Source organism: Sarcophilus harrisii, chromosome 1 (assembly GCF_902635505.1).
Source record: "Sarcophilus harrisii chromosome 1, mSarHar1.11, whole genome shotgun sequence".
Classification (NCBI taxonomy): Eukaryota; Metazoa; Chordata; class Mammalia; order Dasyuromorphia; family Dasyuridae; genus Sarcophilus; species Sarcophilus harrisii.
The window spans coordinates 707,986,772-708,009,065 of record NC_045426.1 but is presented as its reverse complement, the minus strand read 5'-3'; the positions used below and the strand labels follow the sequence as shown (position 1 = coordinate 708,009,065).

The 22,294-nt window shown below is 58.4% G+C and overlaps 1 protein-coding gene across 1 annotated transcript in view; it reads left to right on the top strand.

The window, feature by feature from the left end:
- MORC2 (MORC family CW-type zinc finger 2) overlaps positions 1-22,294 on the top strand; it is a 43,162-nt gene extending 20,868 nt beyond the window's left edge. Inside the window, exons 4-21 of the mRNA XM_031948881.1 lie at positions 6,706-6,774; positions 6,999-7,089; positions 10,103-10,211; positions 11,771-11,930; positions 12,046-12,157; positions 13,670-13,807; positions 14,596-14,834; positions 15,050-15,155; positions 15,262-15,394; positions 16,070-16,144; positions 16,243-16,635; positions 17,441-17,584; positions 19,141-19,195; positions 19,367-19,508; positions 19,609-19,806; positions 19,926-20,019; positions 21,101-21,289; positions 22,009-22,294. Of these exons, the coding sequence (XP_031804741.1) occupies positions 6,706-6,774; positions 6,999-7,089; positions 10,103-10,211; positions 11,771-11,930; positions 12,046-12,157; positions 13,670-13,807; positions 14,596-14,834; positions 15,050-15,155; positions 15,262-15,394; positions 16,070-16,144; positions 16,243-16,635; positions 17,441-17,584; positions 19,141-19,195; positions 19,367-19,508; positions 19,609-19,806; positions 19,926-20,019; positions 21,101-21,289; positions 22,009-22,077 (2,516 nt within the window). The 3' untranslated portion in view covers positions 22,078-22,294. The remainder of the gene's footprint in view (positions 1-6,705; positions 6,775-6,998; positions 7,090-10,102; positions 10,212-11,770; positions 11,931-12,045; positions 12,158-13,669; positions 13,808-14,595; positions 14,835-15,049; positions 15,156-15,261; positions 15,395-16,069; positions 16,145-16,242; positions 16,636-17,440; positions 17,585-19,140; positions 19,196-19,366; positions 19,509-19,608; positions 19,807-19,925; positions 20,020-21,100; positions 21,290-22,008) is intronic.

Here is a 22,294-nt window from a genome sequence, read left to right as displayed (position 1 = left end):
TATAATAACAAAGAATTGGAAACAAGATAGGTGCTCATCCATTGGGAACTGGATGAATCAGTCAAGGTTTATGAATGTCTCTCTACCCAGAGTGTTCTCCCTGGTGAAGACTTTCCGGGCTTCCTTCAAGACTTGACTCAAACTCTGCTTTCCTAGGAGTCCTTTGCAGTCTGCATTCTTTCTCTAGACTTGGATTTCCTTCTGGAAGCTCACTTCAACCCTGGAATCATCCATTGGAAGTACTCTGCCCTTTCTCCCCTCCTCTGATTGGATGGCTCTTAGCCTAACCTAAGGAGGCTATTCAGACCCACCCTGACTTTTGGTCCCACCCAGGCTGAACACCCTGTGTGCATTTTGATAGCTCCTGTGGCAGCTGCTATACCTCTCCTCCCCCTGCTTGTTTTTATGTGTTATTTCCCCCAAGGGAGAGTAAACTCTTTGATTGTATTTATTTGCATTCCCAGCACTTAGCACCATACCTGGAGTAGGAGAAGCCTGATATGTCCCACCCACTTGGAGTGTGTTCCCTTGCTGACAGTGCATTAACACTGCCTGGGGCTTGTATATAGGTAGCTATTTGTACATTGTCCCTCCCATTAAAATGCCCTCTGAAGTTCCTTCCTTCTCCCTCTTGAGTCTGGCCTACAAAAGTCAGAGCTTTCATCTGTATCTTGTTACCAGGTTTTAATAGAGGCTGGAGAGAGATGTTGAGTTCAGTAATTCAATTCAGTTATGAAGCACCTACTATGTGCCAAACAAGCATCATGCTAAGTGCTAGAGAAAGAGTCAAAAGCCAGTCCCTGCCCTCAAAGAGCTTACTAATGGGGGAAGACAGAATATAAAAGGAAGTAGAAATAGAAGGGCCCAGGGAATACCCAGGGCATGGGCACGATATTCATGATGTCTATGGTATCACAAAGCAAGCAGGATTGTTAAATTAGGGGTTAGGTAGGCCAAAAAAATCATCAGAAGATTGTTTTAGAATTGGTCATTTCTGCACATTTTATTGGCTTTTTGCCACCCTCTAATCCCCAGAAATGAATCTCTCCTTGAGCAAAGCAGTGCCGACCAAAAGATCATGGATTTTTGAGCTTGAAAGAACTTAAGTCCAACATTATACCAGAAATGAAAGCAAGAGAGATCGACTGGTCCACATTGGCCTGGATACTAAATGGCAGAGCCAGGATTCAGCCTGGACTTCACATTGCACTGATGCTCAGGTTCAGCCAAAGCAGCTATTATTCTGACCTTACCTGTTAGTATGCGCAATAGTCTGTTCCTCCTGTTACATAGTCTTTGTGAATTAATTCTTTAAGTGCTTGACACAAAGGATACTGAATAACACAGCAAAAAGAAAAAAAAAAGGGGGTGAAACAGTGAAGTTGACAGTGCAAAAGTTACATTGGAATTGTTATCTGTGTGCAGTCAGAGCATTGACCAAAATAAAAGTCATGATAACAATTTAGAAGGCAAGCTCAGGACAAGAAGGGCAGTGTGAATAACCTCATTGAGATTTCCATTCACATGTGCTGTTGATGCTGAAGATTGGGAAATAGAAAAAAAGGCAGAAATATTGACCTTGATAATGACTATTATCGGAAGCTGATGGCTAACGTTTACCCATAAAGATGGTGATGATGGCCTGATATGAGCTGCTTGTAAGATATTGGGGGATGTTCCAAGAATTATTGTTTTATAAAATTGCTCAAAGCCACAGAAGCAGAAAATAAGGGTAGAGAAGCATTGATGTGAGCCCCAGCGGTCTTGTCACCCCAAGGTTGGAATCTTTCATGGGAGAACCTGCAAGAGGACAATACGAGGATAGAAAATGGAACAGATGTGATGATGTTATTAGGGGGATGGATTATCTCAGGCTTGAAGAAATAGCATCATAGAGAAGAAATTGAGAATTGCACTAAACCAAAGCCAGTGATTCCTGGAATCATCAAGAAGGTGTGGAAGATTGGCTTTACAGGGTAACTCACTTAGGGAAAGAGCTGAAAGATTGGAAGAAATCACACAGACCATACCCAAGAGGCCACTGAGAGTATATATTTTTTAAAAAATGATTTTTATGAAATCAGGGTGATATTGATCTCAATGGTATCTTGAGAGTATTCTTGATGAAAATGTAAGGGAACAGGCAGGCTTTAACAATCCTCTACAGCTGTGAAGTTTTATTTGCACCAGTTGACCAAAACATGCAGAAAATGCAACAATCCTATTCTGTGTGATTATTGATGACCAAAATTAAATTTAAATTTCAAAAGGTGTTTGTCATGATAGAGCTTTACAAGGTTGCACCAAGGATGTAGATGTTGGGACACGATTTTTTGATGATTGGGACTGCCGTCCGCTGTTCAATTTTCTATGAGTAATATCAGCTGAGGAATATTACAGAGATGTCTGCTTGCCAAAAATGTTAATCACTGTCTTGGAGGCTTCCTTGTGCCACGTTCAAGAGGAAGAATTGTCTTTAGAACCAGGAGAGTCCATTCTGAAGTTTATATTTGTGGGTGACTGGTGTTCTCAACACCGAGATCCAGAACTATTCAGAAGTAATTGGTCTAACGGTCCATAGGAAAAAGGTTAAATGTGTGGAAAAATATCTTGTGTCCAGAGTGACAATTATCTAAATGACTAGAGTCCTAGGGAATTGTCATGCTTTTCACCCCAAATTTGATAGCAATCGTATTGCAGAGGGGGTCACTGCTGGAGAAGGTCATAGTGGGTAAGAGCAGGCTGTACCATCTTTCCAAGGATGACGAGGACTCGAGAAGCAACATGTCAATAAGGAAATGTCTAGAGGAGGAGGCAACTTGCCTGGTCATATGGCAGAAGTGAAAGATTGCAGATGGAAACCCTCCAGTTGTAAGGTCTCAAAGGCCTAGAGGAAGGCCTTCACTGGCACATTGGGCAGAGCTTCTTCAGAAGAGAATTCTGGTAGGGTCTAGGCCAGGAGAGTGTCCTGTCAATAAGGTCAAGCTGAAGTCTGAATTGTGTTGGGTTCATGTTGTTTGCCCACTTTCCCAGTCTGTTCTCCTAAGCCTTCAGCCCCAAGCTGCCAAGTACCAGTTTACCTTGGAGTTATCTCCTTGGGCCAGCTTGCTTTCTGACTCTTCTTGTTTCCCATATGGGAATCACCTGGACTGGGAGAAACCACGGAGATTGTCGAGGAAAACGAGGATGCCCATTGATAGATAAATGAGCCCAGCTGGCCCATAGGGAGAGCTTTTGAGGCTGATTTGGAATGGGCATCCTTGCCTTATATAATCAAATCATTTAAAGCAATCTTCAACCCTAAGTGCTTCATTATGGTCATCCTTTGTCCTCTAAGAGGACCAAAATGAAATCACTTTGCTGAGTTACTGTGTGTCCGACTGGCCGATCAGACCATTGCGAGCCTGGACTGCCCGGCCAAAAGTCGGACACAAATAGTCCATGTGAACATTTAGGGTGGGCTCTCCAACTTTGTACATCTCGTGTTTCTTCCGAGCTAATTCAATTCATCTTTGCTCATAGAGCCCCTTCTCTGATGAGAGCATTGCCATGCGGGGCGGTCCTATGCCAGTGTCTCCTATGGCATACAACTGATCCTGAAGTTCTTAAGAGAGACCTTGAGAGTGTCCCTTGCCCTGTAGGAGCTCTCCATAAAATAATCTTTTTGGCAAGTGTCCATCGGACATTTGAACACCAGGGCGACCCAATGGAGTCGTGTTCCCTGCAGGAGATGGAATGCTTGGCAGATGGAATGTTTGGATGGAATCCCTCACGAAATTCCTTGGGGAAAGGACCTTGGTGTTTCGTGTCTTCCCCTACCAGGTGATCTTCCCACGTGCCCGTTAGCACTTCTCTAAGTACTAGAGACACAAAGGAAAATCAAAGTGGCTCTGCCTTCAGCAGCCTGGAGGTTAATGGCCTGTGTGCATGGAAATGGGCAGCCTTACAGAGATGGAGGTTAAGCTGAGTCTTAGGGGAAGCCAGGGAGTGATTCTGAGAGGTGGAGGTGAGGAGGCTCGGGGCCCGGCCAGTGCAAAAGCGTGGAGCTTGGAGATGCCCCTGTGAGTAAGGAAAGACAGAGAGGATGCTGGGGCTGGGCCTGCCAGGTGTCTGGAGGGCAAGAATGGGTAACAGGCCCGGGTTATGCAGGATCCTGAGGGGAATTGAACTTGATGAAGCCCCCTGCCTTGGTGAAGGGCCTGAGGGGGGCCAGGCCCACCCACTTATGGCCCAGGGTGAGCAAACATGGAGGAAGTCATTGGCACTGACTTTAAAAAGAAGGCCTGGGGAGACTCGTCCTGTGCTGCAGGAGCTCTTTTGGCCCTGGCGGTTCCTCAGAATGTATGTTTGAAAAGGATTAAATAAAAAAAAAAACCGTAGTACTAAGCAGTAAATGAACTATATTGAAATGAGTTATCAAAGTATATATCTGTTTTACAAAACAAGTTCTAAGACCTCAGGTTAAGCGCTGTTCTACTTCAGCCCTCTCATACAGAGAACGGAAACTGAGGCCCAAAGACCAGGGAATGAATGAATAAGGAAGCACTTAGCAGTGCTTAATATGTGCCAGAGAAGGGGAGGGAATGAGCACTTATTAAACACCTTCTGTGAGAGCCAGGCACTGTGCTGAGCACTTTACAAATGAGATTTTATTTGATCCTCACAGCCAGCCTGCTGGCTCGGGGCTGCTATTATCCACATTTTAGAGTTGAGAAAATGGAGGCAGACAGTGCTTGAGGGGCACTGCTGGGCAGTCACACAGCAAGGACGTGAGGGAGGCTGGATTTGCAATCAGCTCTCGCTGCTTCCAGTCTAGTTCTCTTAACTGCCTCATGGTGCTATAACTACTGATGCAAATCATCTCCTGCCCTCAGAGAGTTTACCTCCCCCCCAAATGGTGCACACTTGCTGGCCACAGAGTTCATTTTGGTCCATTTACAAGCCCTGGGAGATCAACCTGATTACCATTGGGGTAGACTGAGAGCTTCTCTCTGCCCCATCCCCCAAGTACTTCTCTTTCTCATGGAGGGGCTGGCCTATTGCCGGGCTGTCCCCCAGGACCCTAGACTGGGACAGTGTCACACGTCCCCAGACCCCTGGCCAGTGCCCAAGCCGCGCTCCCCTCCCATCCCTAGCCGATGGCCCCACGGGCACAAACAGGCAGCGACAAGGGCGGCCCTGGCATCTCTCTTGTAGAGGCAGAATAAAGCTGGGCTCGAAATCAGTGACCTTGTGACCCGCTTTGAACTTTCAGGTATTTTTCTTTTCTTGGTAGGAAATTGGGGGCTTTTCTTGCCCCGCTTCCTTTATGTTGCTTCTGTTTGGGTTTTCTCAAGGATTCTCATAGCCCCCCTTCTCTCCGCCCCCCCCCCCTCCCCAGCCTTCGTAAGGCTCTTCATGGGCTCCTGGACTTCATTCAGGGGATCATTTGGGAGCATAGACATGATTCCTATTCTGTCTTGGACGAGGTTTTGATAATTTTAATGAGAGTAGGCCAGAGAGACCTTCTGGAGTGGGGCTGGAGGATGCTGTAAAGGAGGGACTCACTGAGGGGCTGAGGAAGAGCAAGAGCTCCTTCCCCAATCTTGACAGGCAGCTTGGAAGGGCTCCCTGCCAGGGATGTGGCGGGCGCAAGTTAGGGTGGAGACTTCTGGGCAGAGTCTGCGAGTGCTCACATGCAGACATGTTGTGGTACGGCCCCTCCTCTGGGAAGGGAACAGGTCAGAGGGATGGGAAGCTTCCTCATGCCCAGAACAGTTGCAAGGCTTGCCCAGGGTGGAGGACAGTTGGCTAGACATGGAAAAGCTGGTGGAGAGGAAGCCAGAGGAGGACAGAACTCGGACCCGAATATAGATGTTGGCAGGGGCTGGTTTTCTGTCCGATGTCCGGAGTGGGCCAGCAGCCTGGGGTGCTGAGGGAGCTCTCAGCCCCTGGGGTTCTCAGTTTTCCCCTCGCTTGGGAATATGGGTGAGCTTCCTGCCGGGCGGTGGGACCTGGACCAGATGCCTCTGAGGTTCTTCCATCTTCTCCCTGCTCCCCCCCAAAAAAAAAAAAAAAACACAGAGAAAAAGCTCAATGCAGGAGAAATTAAAACTGGAGGAAGAATTGGAAGGAACTTAAGGGCTGGCTGGACAGAGCAGTGGTGGAAGGCAGCAAGGCCCAGGTGGTCATTTTGTCTGTGAACAGCACTCATGGGCACAGGAGAGTGCAGACTATACCGGCTTCTGAGGGGGACCCTTCTTCCCCCGGACTATCCCGTCCCCCATTAGCTTTTTGCCCCCCGCTGGCGTTCATGTGCTCCTGGATGGACTGGCTCGTCCGGGTCCCGAGTTCCATGGTGGCCGCCTGGGGCAGATCTCATCCCGGGTGTTGGGGAGCAGATCCCTGGATGTCTCAGAGGTTTTCGGCCAGTTTGCAGAAGGCGGGGGGCTGCTGCTGTTCTGGGCCTCCTTCTGGGCTCTTTGGCCATGGTTGGGCTCCCCTGGGCCCTCTGGTGGGGATACTGGGCACTGCAGCCCTTTGAGCCTCCTCCATTGTATGGGAGGCATAGAGCCCCAGCCTGGGGCAGCCAGCCTGGAAGGGGACTTCTCCCTGTGCCACGTGACCAGGCCCTGCCGCCTTAAGTGCCCCTGAGACACTGTGCGACCCCCCTTGAGGGCTTCCCCTTGAGCCCACCACTCACCGTCTCCTGACGCTTCTTTACAGAGCACCAGGATAACCTCCAGGGAGGCTTCATGCTCTGCTTCCTGGATGATGGTGCCGGAATGGATCCAAGTAAGTGACTGGGAGGAAGTGGGGCGGCTTTTGCCTCTAAAGCGGGACCCCTTTCCTGGCCTCGGGTCCCCGGGCCAGGAGTCAGTGGCAATGAGGAAGCGGTCTCGGGCCGGGCGGTCCCATCGCCCTGACGCTCCTCCCCCCCGGAGCTCGGTGCCAGCCTCAGCCTTCCTAGGGTCCTGATGGTGGCGGTCCCTGACCATGCCCCGGGGTCTGTGTTGCAGGTGATGCCGCCAGCGTCATACAGTTTGGGAAGTCGGCCAAGCGGACCCCTGAATCCACGCAGATCGGGCAGTACGGCAATGGCCTGAAATCGTAAGTTGGGGTAGCCCCTGGGCACAGTCCCGGAAAAGGCCACTGTGCTCCCTGGCTTTCCCACTCACCCCGACTAAGTCACTAACTCCCCCCTTCGTTGTTGGTTCCTTGACCGTCCTTGGAGTGGGAAATGCTTCAGGCAGGCCCCAACTTGGCAGCCAGCCGGGAACCTCGACGTTCTCGAGGGAAGTTGTTGAAGGAGTTTGTGTTTAAAACCAGGGCCTGTGAGAGTCACCCCCGGGTAGGCACCTGGTTGCTTCCTTGTGGCTTGGGGGGGCTCAGCTGCAGGCGTCAGGCAGGACTGCCCTGCCAGCCTCGAAAGACGGTGCCGGGTCAGGGCCAGCCTTGCCCAAGCATGCGGGGAGCTCGCCTCAAGGCCCAGGGCAGGGGTGGGGCTGGCCCATGGGGAGGGGGCTCCTCGATGGGCTGGACAGAGACGGCTGCCATGACCTTGTGCTGGGGATCCCAGCTGCCCGGCTCCCCTTTTTGGCTCCGGTTTGTGGGGAGCCTCCGGAGTGCGATTTCTCTTTCTGGTAGAATCAGACGATCTGGGGGAGCTAGAGTGCCCTGGAACAGTGCGGGGGGAGGGGGGGCCGGCGCCCGGCTGGGCTGGATGGAGGCTGGACCCAGAGGGGCACCTGTGATGCTCCCGCCCAGCGAGCTTAGCCTCCTCCGGCTCTGCCGTGTGGAGGCGATGAGGGCAGCAGGATTGGCGAGCCTGTGACTGCCCGTTGGGGGCCCAAGCTGGACTTGAGGCCGTGTCGTCTAAGCCTGGAGAAGGGCCACTGGGGAAGGGCGTGAGAGGGATTGGGGGCAGCCTCGCCAGGAAGCTGGGCTACATTTGGGGCCGGGGACCTCGAGGGCACCAGAAGCAGCTGTCAGACAGGGCCAGGCTGGGGACAAGAATGGGACCATCCCACTGGGAGGGGTGATGGGGTGAATGGGCCTCCAAGACTAAATGTAGCTCTGTGACCCCGGGCAAGGCCCTGCCCAAGCCTCCACTTGCTCATCTATAAAGTGGGAGGGGTGGAAGGGACCTAGGAGGAGGAGCCCAAATGGCAAATAACTGTCCAAAATGAAGACAAAGGAAGCTTTGGAAATGGGGGCCCAGCAGCTGGGAGGGAAGAAAGGAGTTTCCTGGATACCGCGTTGTGAGCCCAGAGTCACGGAGGGAACAAGGGATATTCCCGAAGGAGAAAGGGGGCCGATAACAAGGGGGCATGAAGAGCTCTGGATACTGAGAGGTGGGTGGGCTGGCTGCCCCGTGGGAGGGGGCCTGCTGGCAGAGGCCGGAGAGCGGCTCTGCTGAGGTTGGGGGAGATGCCCCAAGTCTGCCAGAAAGCCGTAGGCCCTGGCCCGGAGGGCCACGCTGGGCGGCCGAGTCTGGTCAAGGGCTGGATCGAAAAGGGCGTCATCGCTGACCCCCCCGGCCTGGGGGTAAGGCAGAGGCTCCGAGGGAGCTGGGCCCCAGGGTTCCTGTCCCAGCCAGAACTTTCCAGGCTGGTGCTCGAGCCTCCAGGCCTTTGCTGCTGATAACGTTTCCCCTCTCCTCCCCCTCCCCTTTACCCATTAATTTTCCTCCTGTGCCTTATCTCTGCTCCATCAGCCATTTCTTTCCCTCAGACCTCACGTGGTGGCTCACGTTCTAATCCCTCACGTACGATTTTGGATCCTGGAGTTGTTTGGATGGGGAAGAATGGGGAGAATCTGCCCCTGTCCTGCCAGGCTCTGGTCAGGTGCCAGGTTTTGTGGCCTCCTGGGCCACGGATAAGAAAGGGCAAGGAGCCCTGAGGCTGGGCCCCCAGATGGTTTCATGGCACAGGAGAAGCCCCCCTTCGGTGCCCTCATTTTCTCCCTCTGGAAGTTAAGGAGAAACAAGCCAGATTAAGGCCTCTTCCAGCTGACCTGGGAACTGGACGGATCATTGCCAAATTAGGGCAAAAGAAAGACAAATCCCGAGAGTTTGCCCAGAAAACCTTACATTTTCTGCCTCAATGAAGAGTTTGCACATTGCCAAGGGTGAGGAGAGAGGGCGTTCACAGGTCAACAGGAGAAGAGCTGGAAAGCTCCTTCACCCGGAGGCCTTGATGCTTTCCAGACGGGCTCTTCTAAGTATCTCGGGAAAGCTTATTTCAGCGTGCCTTCCCTCCCAAGGGCAAGCAGGCAAGTGGGGGCAGCGAGTGCCTCGGACGCCCCCGTACCCTGACACAGAAGCAGATGTGGAGGGAGTCTGGGGAAGGCAGGAGCCCGGCTTTTCACAGGGGCCGTTCTGTAGGACCGCAGTCACGGGGCCTTGTGGGTAAAGGCTCCGAAGGATGCAAGCTGGAAGGGTGGAGATTCGGTTCTGGATGTTCGTGCTCCCGGAAGGCACCACAAGGCATGTGGGGAAAATGGGGTGACGTAAAAAAGATGGAAAGTTGAAAAAAATGGTGGCAATTTTATATCTGTTTTGTGGTAAAGTCTAGGCAAACTTTCCAGAAATAATTGGCCCTGCCCGGGGCCTCAGGGCCCCCTCCGCCTTCTGTATGTCCTTTGACCAGAAGTGGATGGCTGGAGGGTCACACCTGGTGCTTAGTGAAGCGGTGCCACTTTCTACCCAGGCACTCTCTGGGAAGAAACCACACAGAAGCAGTGCCCGGGACACTCAGAACCTTCCCTGAGAACTCAGTTGCATCAGGAAAACTCCGTTCCGTGGTGGTAGCTGCCCTCCGAAAGGAGGCCTCGGGGTGGGAGCTTGGCTGCGTGAGGAAGCTCAGGCTGGAGGCCTCAGGGAAGGCCTTGGAGAAGGCCGGGGCTCCGAGAGGTCCCTGCTATGGCCGTGCAGAGCTGAGACCCAAACCCGGGTGCTGCCTTCTCCCTGACCCAGGGGGCTGCGGTGACTGGGGGGCCGGGCCTCGGGAGGCCCGGCCTGCTCCTCTCCCTCTCCCCCTTCCCCCCCTCCCCCCCAGTGCTCCCAGATTCCCAGCCTCCTTTTGGGGACCGCCTCCCATGTGTTTTATTTCCTCCTCTCCAGGGGCTCCATGCGTATCGGCAAGGATTTTATTCTCTTTACCAAGAAGGACGACACCATGACCTGCCTCTTCTTGTCGCGCACATTCCATGAGGAAGAAGGCATTGACGAGGTAGGCCCACCACATGGACCCCAGGCTGGCCCTGCCCGGGGATGGGACACACGGCAGTCAATGGGCTCTGGCAGAGGAGAGGCCACGTGTCTGGCCAGGAGCGCGTCTGTATCCAGAGAGCCTGTGCCGGGCGGCTTTTGCGTGGGGCCCAGAGGGACCCTGGGGGTAGGACCAGGCCCAGGAGGCGATTCTTCACCTTGGATTGCCCAGGCAGGGGGCCAGCCCGTGGGAGGAGGCCTTGAGCAGGCACCCCGCGCTTCTGAAGTCCAGATGTGAGCTCTCTGCTCCCGTGTCCCCGTGGCCAGCGGGCTGAATCTCCCAGGGCTGATGGAGCCGGGCCACGCTTTGCGCCTCGGCTTCTGTGGCCCCCTTGGTGAGATGCAGGCCTCTGGGGAGCCTCAGTCAGCCAGGCCCTTGCACTTCTGGAGGATCCAGGGTGGGAAGGGTTCCGGGGGATCCTTGGCCAGCTGTCAGCCCCAGAACCTGGCTCCCCCTTCCTGTGGGTGCATGACAGAGGTGGTTGGAAGCATTGTGGAAGCCTCTGGCATCCGCGGCTGATGGCAGTAGTTCAGGGCGTGGAGTTGGGAAACTGGGCCCATCCTGGCCAGGAGACCGGGCCAGGCCCTTCCTTTTCTGCCAGACAGCTGGGACCACAAGAGAATGTTGTGATAAAAATACAGGATAAAGAGAAACTGGTCACAAAATTCTCACAATGGTCGATTTATTGTCAATGTCCGAACCGTGACATTGGGAGGTCTGGCCAGGACGGGCCGTGAATGGGACTTGTGTGAGGAGGAAGCAGGCAGGGACCCCTGGCTCTCTTTCCCCTGCAGAGCCGGGGATGGGGGGTAGATCAGGACAACCAGACACGGCACCGGGGCAGCGGGAGGCCTCGGCTCAGATCCTCCCCGGGTCTCGGTCTGCCCAAGGCCGCGCCACTCGGTGGTTGAAGTTGGGCTGGAAGCGAGGCTAGCGGAGGCTGGAGCCCTCAGAGAGGCTGGCAGAGCCGCTCTGTGCTGGCCGCCGGGTTTCAGTCCCGCTTGGTCGGTTCCATTGTGGACCGGCATCCTCCGACTGAGCCCCTCTGGGGGGCCCCGTGGCTCAGATCGGTAATTTTGTGGTTCAGAGGAAGTTGCTAAGAACGGGATCCCCAAATCCAGGTTCCGATGAGGTCAGGTGCCCCGAGCAGCCCCTTCTCGGTCAGTGACTGACCCATAACAGCTGTGGTCAGGTCGCACAATGAGCCAGTTGAGTTCCAGATTTGAGAGAATGGGGGGGAGGAGTGACCAGCACGTGGGGGTTAGTCATTTGTACTTGACAAACGTTCCTGCTGGCCCCGGGGTCCTGGAGCCTGTCCCGGGCACTTCTCACGGGCCCCAAGACGCTGGTGCTGGGGAGGGGAGGGCACCCTGTAGGAGGGCCGGGTGAGACAGGCCCAGGCCATCAGATGCAGGCCCGAGGCCCGGGCAGGGCCATGTTCTCCCTCCATCCCCTGCCCCCACCCAACCCCGGCTCCTACAAATGTGGAAGGGCCCGTGTGGCTTCCCTCTGGTTTCCAGGTGATTGTGCCGCTGCCCACCTGGAACGCCCGGACCCGCCAGCCCATTACGGAAAACATGGACAAGTTTTCCACCGAGATCGAGCTCATCTACAAGTATTCGCCCTTCAAATCGGAGCAGCAAGTCATGGATCAGTTTAAGAAGATCTCTGGGGAGACGGGTACGAGACGGTCCCTGTCTCACGAGGGCCGTGGGGGGAGGGGGGTGGACACGGGGTGTGGACTTGGCGCAGGCCCCGAGTCCCGGCTGAACGCACGGCATCGTGGCTTCTCTAGGAACGCTGGTCATCATTTTTAACCTCAAACTCACGGACAATGGGGAGCCTGAGCTGGACATTGTGTCGGACCCGCGGGACATCCAGATGGCGGAAACCACCCCCGAGGGCACGTGAGTAGAGAGGGCCTGGGAGGGGGCGGCGGGCGCCTTGCGGGCACAGCCTTGCCGAGAGGCCTTTCCTCCTTGTGGGTTTTCCTGGGTCCCAGGGAAAGCGGAGAAAGGAGAATGCAGAAGGGTTGGGCCCGAATTAGTTTTTTCCCTCAGCCTTAGGGATTTTGAAGAGTGGGAGTTGTTAGTATTTGCTAAAGTCATTTGTGTTTCCCCGTTGTTAATTTAAGGGGTTAGTTTAAAAAATTTGATGAGAAAGGAGAAGAGAAATTTTTTTTTTTTTTTTTGGGGCAATGTTGTGATGTCCGGGTCACCCGCCGGGTGTGTGTTGAGGGATTTGAAGGGCCTTGAAGGGTGGTTTGACTGACTACCAGTGTAATTTTTATAGAGGAGGGAAAGAGAAAAATTTGTCCCGGTTTTCCCTTTCTCCCCTTTTATTTCTTTGGTTTGTTTCCCTTTGTTTTCCCCATGGTTTTCCCCCTTTGGGTTTTTATGGTTTTCCCAAGATTTTCCCCCCCTTGGTTGGTTTTTCCCCTTAGGTTTTCCTTTCTTTTCCGGAAAATTTTGTTTTGGGGTTTTTTTTTTGCAAGAAAGGGGGTGATTTGGCGTGTTGTGGTGAGGGGGTGAAATTGGGTGGGTGGTGAGTGGGGGTGGTCCCCAGGAAGTATTTTGGGGTGTTTTCCCTAACCCCAGGATGAGGAATTTTCCCGGGCCACAAGGTGAACCAAGGGGTTTGCGTTGTACAAGAGGGGGCGGGAGGGAAAGGCAGGTGGAACCAGGTTGGGGTGTAGGCGGTTGGACCCGGGGTGACATGGTATTACAGGATTTGGGAACCCAAAGCAAGACAAGGAGAGAGGGGAAGGTGAGAGTGGTGGGATAGGTCGGGCCGTTTTTTTTTGGTTTTTGTTTGGGCCCCAGGTGTTCCCCAGATGCTTGGGGTGCCCATTTTTGGCAGGATGCCCGGGAAAGTGTTTTTGTTTTTCCCCTTTGGGGTGAATTTGAAAGTGTTATTACAGAGGGGAAGCGGGAAGATTTGATTCCTGTGGGGAGGAGGGAAAAGACCCGGTTTAAAGGTGGTGGGCTGTTTCCTGGGTGTAGTGCAGGGCCCCTGCCCAGGTTTAGATGGAGGTGGGGTTTTTAGGTTCCTGACTTTCCCCACATTCAAGGGTGGGTTTTGGCTTTAGGAAGACCCCGAGAGGGAGAGCAAAAGGCATAGGTGCCTTGAGGGACCTCCCCGGGTCGGGGTGAGAGGAAGGCCAGAGTCGGGCGGGAGGGAGGGGGCCCCTTGGGGAAACCACCCCAGTTTGAGTGGTTTGGAAAATGGGGTTTCATGGCCCGGCAGGATTTGGGTTTTGGTATGAATATCAGGGCAGGGACCCCAGAGCTGGTTTTAGAACTTTTGGGCTGGGCTGGGTGGAGAGGGGGGTGCCGTGGGATGGAGGGAGGGGTGGGGGGTGGTTTGGAGGTGGTAGGGGCGAGAAGCGGGTGGCGGAATGCTGAGGGGGATTTGGGCAGGGACCGGGCGCCGGGGCCGGCCAGGGGGGTTTTGATTTCCCGGCTGTCTCCCCTGCCTCCCCCTCCCGGTCTTGGGGGTCCAGGCAAGATCAATCGGGAAGCCGACATCAAGAAGCGCATCAGGGAAGCCAAACAGCGGTGAGTGCGTCAGGGAATTGGGAGGGGGTCTGGGGTGGGGGCCATGGCCAGGTTTGGATGCCCTGGCGAACAGCGTCTCCCTCTGGGATATGTCACAAAGTGTTTCACCAAAGAATTTAAATGGTGGAGGGGTGGAGTCTCCCAGAATCAAGGCGGGGGCCTCGCCCCCACTGCCAAATGGCCCAAAATGGGGGGGGCCGGTGAAGGGGTGGTCCCAGTGACTTTGGGGGGCCTGTGGGGGTTGGGGTGGGGTGGCTGTGCTGGAAAATGGTCCCAAGTGGGGTGGGGGGAGGGAGGGGTCCCAGTTGGGGAGGGGTTCCTGGTTAGGTGGTGCTCTTTTTGAGATTGGGAGGGGTTGGGGTTGGGCCCCTGGGATGGCCCTGGGGGGGTGGGTTTGAGTTTACTTGGGGGCCCGGGGGGATTTAGGGTGAGTTTGGGAGCCAATGGATGGGAGCCCGGGTTTAGTCCAAAGGGCCTTGTTTTCGGGGACGAATTTTTACCTTGTGGAAAGTTAGAAGGGGGTTGGGTCCCGGTTCCTTTTGAGGGGGAGTTTTAGGGCTGTCCCTGGGTTTTCAAGGAAAAAGGTAAATTTTTTTGGGGAAATTGAAAGGGGATTGGGATGTTTTAAAGTGATTAAGATGTAAGAAGGGGGGCTCGAGGGAGGATGTGGCTTCCCGGGGTTTTTGGGGAGGGGGATGACCATTTTCTTTGGGGGGGGGCGGGTGGGTGATTGGTCCTGGACAAAAGCGGGGGGCCAAGGGCGGAGCTGAAGGATCAACCTGGCCCAGTATGGAAGGCGTCATCGGTAAGGGGCCGGAGGGGCGGGACGGGGCGGCGCGGGGCCAGCAAGGGATGAGACAGGCCCCACCCTGTGACAGCCCTGGGGGTTGCTTTCCAGCCCAGCGTGGAATCATCAAGTTCTGGGATGAGTTCGGCTACCTCTCAGCCAACTGGAACCAGCCCCCGTCCAGTGAGCTTCGCTACAAACGGAGACGAGCCATGGAGATCCCCACCACGATCCAGTGCGGTGAGCGTGCTCCTGGCCCGGGGCAGAGCCCAGCCTGGTGGGCGGGAGTTTGGTCCTCGGGCCAGGACTCTGGCGGAAGAGTTAGAGCCAGGAGAAGGCGTCTCCTCGAGGATGGGCCGTGGTGGCTCCAGGGGTCCCCAGCACGTGGCCCTCGCAGAAGCTTCGGGGGCGCTGATCGCACGTGGCTGACCCCCCCTTCCGGGCTCTTTTGGCAGATCTGTGTCTGAAGTGGCGGACGCTGCCTTTCCAGCTGAGCTCCGTGGAGCGGGACTATCCCGACACGTGGGTGTGCACCATGAACCCAGACGCTGAGCAGGACAGGTGAGGGCAGTGGCGCATGGGGGGGAGGGAAGCGGGTGGGACCCCCTTGGGGAAGCCCGGGGGTGCCCCGAGCTTCCTCAGCACCGGCCTTTGTCTGGGGGCGCAGCTGTAACGCCTCTGAGCAGAAGCAGAAGGTTCCCCTGGGGACCCTGAAGAAGGATTTCAAGACCCAAGAGGAGAAGCAGAAACAGCTGACGGAGAAGATCCGGCAGCAGCAGGAGAAGCTGGAAGCCCTGCAGGTGGGTGGGTCCCAGGCTGCCCTCGGCCCCTCGGAGTGCGGGCTGGACGGCCGCCAGGAGCCGGGTTCCTGGGCGTGGCGTTGGTGAGCGGGCCTGGGTCTCTCAGCTCTGTCGCTCCGCCTCCTTGGAGTCCGCTTCCCACCGCGGTGGGCGCTCCGTCCAGCTCTCCGTTCCACAAGCTCCGCCCGCCCCGGCCCCTGCCCCACTGGTGCTTTCTCCCTCTCCGGTTCCCGTGCGCCAAGAGAGCGTCCCCCGCTAGACCCTCGGCTGGCCGAGGGCCCGGGGCCCGGCCCACCCACGCAGCTGCTCCTACAGGCTTGCTGAATGAATGAGTGAATGGATGAAGCGGGGGGGAGGGGACAGGATGGAGAACGTCCCAGTCTGGATTGTGCCCCCCTGTGACCTTGGGCCCCAATTTGTCAGGGTCCAAATGGGTCATATCCCCCTCCTTCCCCGTCCGTCTCCGCCTTCCCGAGGTTTACTTTTCTCTTCTCTCAAGGTGTCCCCCGGTGTCCGGTGAACCTCCCGGCTCTCACGCCGCCTGGCCTCGGCTTCCTTGTCCAGCCCCCTGAGGACTGGGGAGCCGGGGGGCTTCGGGGTGGGGGCGGGGGTGGGGCGAGCCCGTTTCCTCGGAGCGGGGGGCACGGGTGAACTTGGCCTATCATGTCCCCGCAGAAAACGATCCCGATCCGATCCCAGGCTGATCTGAAGAAGTTACCCCTGGAAGTGAGCAGCAAGTCTGGCGTGGAGGTAAATGTGGTCCGGGGGAGGGAGGCCGGCCCGACGGGGCGCCCACGCCTCCCAGACCTCCTGGGGTGACCGTCCTCGCCCTCTCCCGTCTCTTGCAGGAGTCCCATGCCGTCCGTCGACTCCCACGCCCTAGGTCCCCCCCATTGCCAGCTGTGATTAAGAATGCTCCGAGCCGCCCCCCACCCCCACCTCCCCCACCCCCACCGACTCCCAGACCAGTCTACCCGGCCAGAAGGGGCTCGCTGTCCATCTCCCCGAGACCGGGCCAGTCGCCAACTCAGGAGGAAGCCAGCACCTCCAGGATGTCTCACCCACCTCTGACCCCCCGGAAGTCCAGCGGCTCCATTGTCAAACCGGCTCACAGAGTGGTCTCCGTGGTGAGGTCCCCCACACCGCTTGTGCTGAATTCCAGGCCCCCCCGTGACGTGCCCATCCCCAAACCGGTGAAGACCCCAGTGCTCAAGAAGCCAGACCCGCCCAGTAAAGCTCAGGTGATACTTTGCTTCTCCACCGCTCCTAGCCCACCCACAGCAGCCTTGTTCTCCCCAGCATCCGCCCTCCACTGGGCCTAGACCTGGCCGCCTTCCGGTAAGGAGTGAGGCGCTGTGCGTCCCCGGGAGCGGTCCCAGGCGCAGACCCCCTCTTCTGACCTGGCCGGCGCGGGCTGTCTCACGCCCTGGCCGGCAGAGGGCGTGGCCTCCCATTTCCCAAACCGGTCCCGGCCATGGCTTTGACCCCCCTCCTGAGAGCCCCTAGAGGAGGGCAGAGGGGAGGGAGGAAGGGCCGGCTCAGACTGGTCCTCAGGGTCGTCCACCCCCTCAGGCGAGAGGAAGAGCCCATTAGTGCAAGCGTGAGGCTCCTTCTGGGACCCGGGGCGGGTGGAGCAGGAGGAGGAGGGGGAGTGGAGCCAGGCTGGGCTGGGGCAGGCAGAGCAGGAGCAGGAGGGGGAGTGGGGCCAGGACGGCCGGGGCTCCCTTGTCCGCCAAGTCCGTGCTGCTGGGGGCGAGTGCCGGGGGCCTGGGAAGCTCCTGGGCTTTTGCACCGGGAGCTGCTCCCCCCCGGGCCTTGGACCCCCCCGGGGTGGTGGTCACAGCCCTGGGGCTGATCCCCCCCATGGCTTCCAGTTGAGCCCCAGCTGTGTAAGAGAAGTGATTTCTGACATGAGGCTTCCTGGGGTCCCCTCGGCCCCACTGCTAGGGGGCAGGGGCATGGGCAGAGCAGCGGGCAAGTCCCGGGGCTCCCACCAGCCCCCCCATCCCGGCGCCCTCGGCAAACTGCCGCTCCTCCTCCCTGCAGATCGTCAGCGCCCGGAAGAGGAACTTTCCCCTCACAGAGGACGAGGCCGAGGAAGACGTGGAGCGGAGGAAAGAGAAGTCCAAGCGGGGCAAAGTCCTCGTGGTGAAAGATGAGAAGAAGGAGTCGAGCGAAGTCGTGGTGGAGGTGAGGGCCCCCCCGCCCCTGTGGGCCACCGGGCCAGAGGCACCTCAAGGCTGCTCCCCGTTGCTCCCCCCAGCACTGGCTGAGCAAGCCCGTACCCCAAGGGTGCAGGGCCCCCTCCCCAGGCCCGGGCTGCTGCCGAGCGGGGCGAGGGGGCACCCAGTGCGAGCTGGGCCCGGTGCTGAGACGGCCCCGACCCCCAGTAGCCCACCTTCGGTTGAGAGTTTGCAGAATATGCAGAGTCGTTTTAGAGGGGACAGTGTTAGCGGGAAAGCAGCCTGGCCCAAACCCGGGTTCAAGGCCTACCTTAGGTACTTAGCTGGGGGAGCCTTGGCAGTTCTTCACCCGCCCCTGAGTCTCGGGGCTTGGACTCCCGGCCTTCAGGCCCCTCCAGCCCTCGATGATCCGGCAGCTCCCAAAGGTCCAACTCTCTGAGCCGGGATCCCAGAGCCTGGATGGCGGTAGGAGGCTGGCATGGGGGCCGAGGGATCGGTCTTCACATGGGGTCTGGGGCCGGGCCCGGGAGCTTTAGCCGTTTTTAGGGGCTGAACGGCCCAGGGAATGAGGGCAGGAGTGGAGGGCTCAGGGATCCCGGCAGCCAGAGAGCCGTTCTGGGGGCCTGTTGGCTCTGCCTACACTCCCTGTGCTGCCTGATGCCCGCCCCCCTGCCCTGGGACCTCCAGGAGCTCGCTTCTCCGAGATTCCCTAGAGTCCCACGGCCCCGCCATCCATTCCCATACAGGCTGGGAGCTCCCACCCTTCCCACGGTGCCCTTGGAGTCGCTGCTCCCAAGGCCGCAAACTTGGGTCCGTCTTCCACTCTTGGTTTCCCATCTTGCCCTCCCAACGCCTGTCCCTGGGCCCCCAGCCCCATTGTGCTGGTCCGGATGAGGGCTCCTCGCTCTGTCTCCTCCTCTGAGATGGTCCCCCTCTTTCTGCTACCCAGTCAAGCTTCGGGGGCTGCAGCCCGCCGACCCCCAGCATGCTCCCCTTCTTTCCTCCCTGAGTTTGTGGGTGGCTTCCATGCTTGCTCTTCTCCCCAACTTCTGCCCTCTGCCCAAAAGGAAGCTGCCGAGGGAGGGCAGGGGCGGTTGGAGCCCTTCCCCCAGCATCCCCGTGCTCTGTCTTAGCCACTTCTGCCGCCCCCAGACCCGCCCGGGATCTGTTGGGGCTTTTTGCCAACTTTTATGGCCAGGCTCCGGCCCTCTGAGGGGCCCCGGGCTCCCAGGGATCCCCCTCTGTGGCCTCCTCCTTGCTTCTCCGGCCCTTACCTCTCTCCCAACTCGGCCTTCCATGCGCAGCTCCCCGCGGGCCCCTCAGACAAGATGTTCACAGACATCTCTGCCCGTTTTCCTGCCCGGGCCGCCCCCCCCCCCCTCCTCCCGGGCACCAGGCTTGCTCCCTCGTCCCTGGGCCCCGGTGATGGCCAGGCCCGGAGTCGCTCCCATGGTTCACAGCCTGCCCTGAGCCCGGGGGAAGTGGCGTGTCTGGGAGGAGGGGGGCGGGGCTCAGGGCAGCGGGGGCCTGGGGGTGACGCCCGGGCTTGCGTTCTCTCTGCAGCTGTCAGACAGTGCCAGTGAAGAAGACCTGGCAGAGCTGAGACGAGCCCAGAAAGGTGAGGGGGTAGGAGGGCGCCCAAGGGCAGGGCGGGGGATGGGGGCGCCTGTGCAGACTTCTGGCTTTAGGGCCCGGCCCCATCCCGGGGATTTGCAGGGACCCCTCCTAGCATCCCTTGGGGCCCAGGGTAGGGCTGGACAGGGAGGCCCCTGAGCCTGGTCTCTCTCAGACAAAGGGCTGCACGTGGAGGTGCGTGTGAATAAGGAGTGGTACACGGGCCGCGTGACGGCCGTGGAGATGAGCAAGCACGTGGTGCGCTGGAAGGTCAAGTTCGATTACGTGCCCACGGACACCACGCCCAGAGACCGCTGGTGAGGCCCCCTGCCGGGTGGGGGAGAGCCGGGCGCGCAGGAGGGGCCCGGGGCCCGGGGCCCAGGACCGGTCTCAGCCTGGTTCTCCTGCCTCCCGCAGGGTGGAAAAAGGCAGCGAGGACGTGAGGCTGATGAAGCCCCCCTCGCCCGAGTACCAGAGCCCCGACACCCAGCAGCAGGAAGACGAGGACGTGATCGCCATCGAGCCCTCGACCTCCGAGTGCATCCGCATCGAGCCAGACACCACCGCCCCCAGCAGCAGCCACGAGACTGTGGATCTGCTGGTCCAGACCCTTCGGTGGGTGTCGCCCCAGCCCCCTGCCGGCCCCCGTCCCTTGCCAGCCCCCGTCCCTTGCCAGCCCCCGTCCCTTGCCAGCCTCCTCTGAGACCGGGCCTTTGGCTTGTCTCTCCCTGCAGGAACTGTCTCCGCTACTTCCTGCCCCCCAACTTCCCCATCTCGAAGAAAGAGCTGAGCTCCATGAGCCCGGATGAGTTGATGGCCTTTCCTCTGGTGAGCCGTGCTCCCGACCCCCAGCAGCCCCTCCCCTGGACTCCCTCTCCCTGTCACTGGGGGGCGGGGGGGCTTCAGCCGTCTCTGACGCAGAGCGGTGCGTTCTGAAGGGCCCGGACTGGGGCCCCGTGTTTGGTGACGGTGAAGTTGGGCCTGGGCCGTAGGGGGCGAGCTAGAGGGGCCGTAGGAGGAGCCTTATCTGACAGCGGAGGCCCAGGGAGGGGCTACAGAGCAAGCTGGGGGGCCTGAAGCTGCGGCCCCTCCCGGCCCAATGGGGGTGGCCTGGTCCTCCCCCACACCCCCCCAGATGAGGTCAGAGCATCTGCTGGGGCGTCATGGGCTTGATGTGCTGGGCGAGTGGGGGGAAGGACACCAAGGACCTCAGGGCCCACCAGCCCCCATGCCCGCGCAGGGCAGGGCAGTCCCCAGCAATCCCCAGCGGCGTCTGCACATTGTTATCCTTTCGCAGCCGTCTGAAAGACGGAGAAGACCCCAGGCTGCTGAGGGGGCTCCCTTAGCGGCCCCTCGCTGCGGGGGCTTCTTGGGCCGGCGGGACCCGAGAGGCCGTGTCTAGCAGAGCTTCCCAGCTGTAGGCCCTGAAGAAGGCCGGGGGGTTCAGGCTAAGGAGCTTAGGATAAGTGGGCGACTCCAGGGGGGGCCTTCAGGAAGAGGTCGGCAAAAGGATGGCGAGCATCTAGGGCCCAGATTTCCGCCCACGTGGAGATGGATGCCCCTAGAGCTGTCCTGGAGGTCGCCCAGAAGGGGCGGGTGTTCCAGCATGAAGTCGGCACGCGAGCGTTTGCAGAGCGCTCTAGAACTGCTCACAGCTTGGAGAGATAATGGTATAATGCCCAGCTCACAAATGAGGGAACTGAGGCAAGCCCAGTCCAGGTGACTCCCCTAGGGCCACACAGCACCGAGCTCGGCGGTCTCTCCGGCCACCTGGAACCCCTGGCCTCCGGACTGTCCCACCCGGTGGGCCTCTCTTGGCTCCCTGAAGCCCTGTAGGAGGAGTCAGGCTGAGCAGGGGGAGCCCTCGGCCATGTTCGGGGCTGACCCTCCTCTCCCTCTCCCTCTGCAGAAGGAGTATTTCAAGCAGTATGAGGTGGGTCTGCAGAATCTGTGCAACTCGTACCAGACCCGGGCGGATGCCCGCGCCAAGGCCTCTGAGGAGAACCTCCGGGCCTCCGAGCGGAAGCTGCGAGAGACCGAGGAGAAGCTGCAGAAACTGAGGACAAACATTGTGGCCCTGCTCCAGAAAGTGCAAGAGGTGAGGGGCCCCGGCCGACTTTCTTGGCCCTGATCTCAGGGGGGAGCCGCCGGCTCTGATCTGGAGGAGCCACTGGCTCTGATTGGGGAGGAGCCACTGACCCTGATCCGGAGGAGCCCACTGACCCTTAGGGGAGCCACTGGGGCCACCGATCCTGATTGGGATGGAGGGCATCAGCCCTGATCTGGGAGAGCCACCAGCTCTGATAATCTCTAGGGGCCACAGTGAGAGTCGCCTGGCACTCAGCGAGCATTAATGAGGCACTTGTTGCATGCCTGCTTTGGTATCTGCGGTCTTAGGGCCTAGCTGAGCGAGGCAGCGTGCCCATTTATAAGTAAATGCAGAAAGGTGTGGCGGCAGCGGGGGGTGGGGAGAGGCTTCGGGATCCCTGAGCCAGGGATGAATTCTGAGAGTTGGAAGGAGAGGAGGCTGGTCTCGGGGACAGTCTAGGCAAAGATGTGGAGGCCGGAGGTCAGACACCGGAGGAGCTGCCACCAGGTCAGTGAGAATGAGCTGTGGCTGCGAGAAGGGCGCTAACCTCCCGGCAGGGGGTCATCGGGGCACCTCCCCAGCGGCCGGGCAGCCGGAGCGGCCGAGCCAAGAGCCCCCCGTGGCCTCCTCCCCCGCCCCCGGGTCTCGGGACAGGTGGGCCTCCCAGGGCCAGGCCGCGAGAGTCTCCCGGGGGCCACTGGCTCAGCCCGTCTCTCGCACCCCATTAGGACATTGACATCAACACCGACGACGAGCTGGACGCCTACATCGAGGATCTGATCACCAAGGGAGACTGAGCCGGGTGCCAGCGGGGCAGCCTGGAGGCGGGCGCCATGGCCAGGGTGGCCTTGGGTGGCCTCGGAGGCCAGTGCCTGGCCTGGCCCAGAGGCGCGGGACCACATCTCCTTCTTGGGCCCTGACCCACACTTGTGCCGTCACAAGGAAGCTCTGAAACCTGTAGTTCTTCAGATTCCCCTTCCTTTGTTTATAAATATTTATTTTTAAATGAAACGA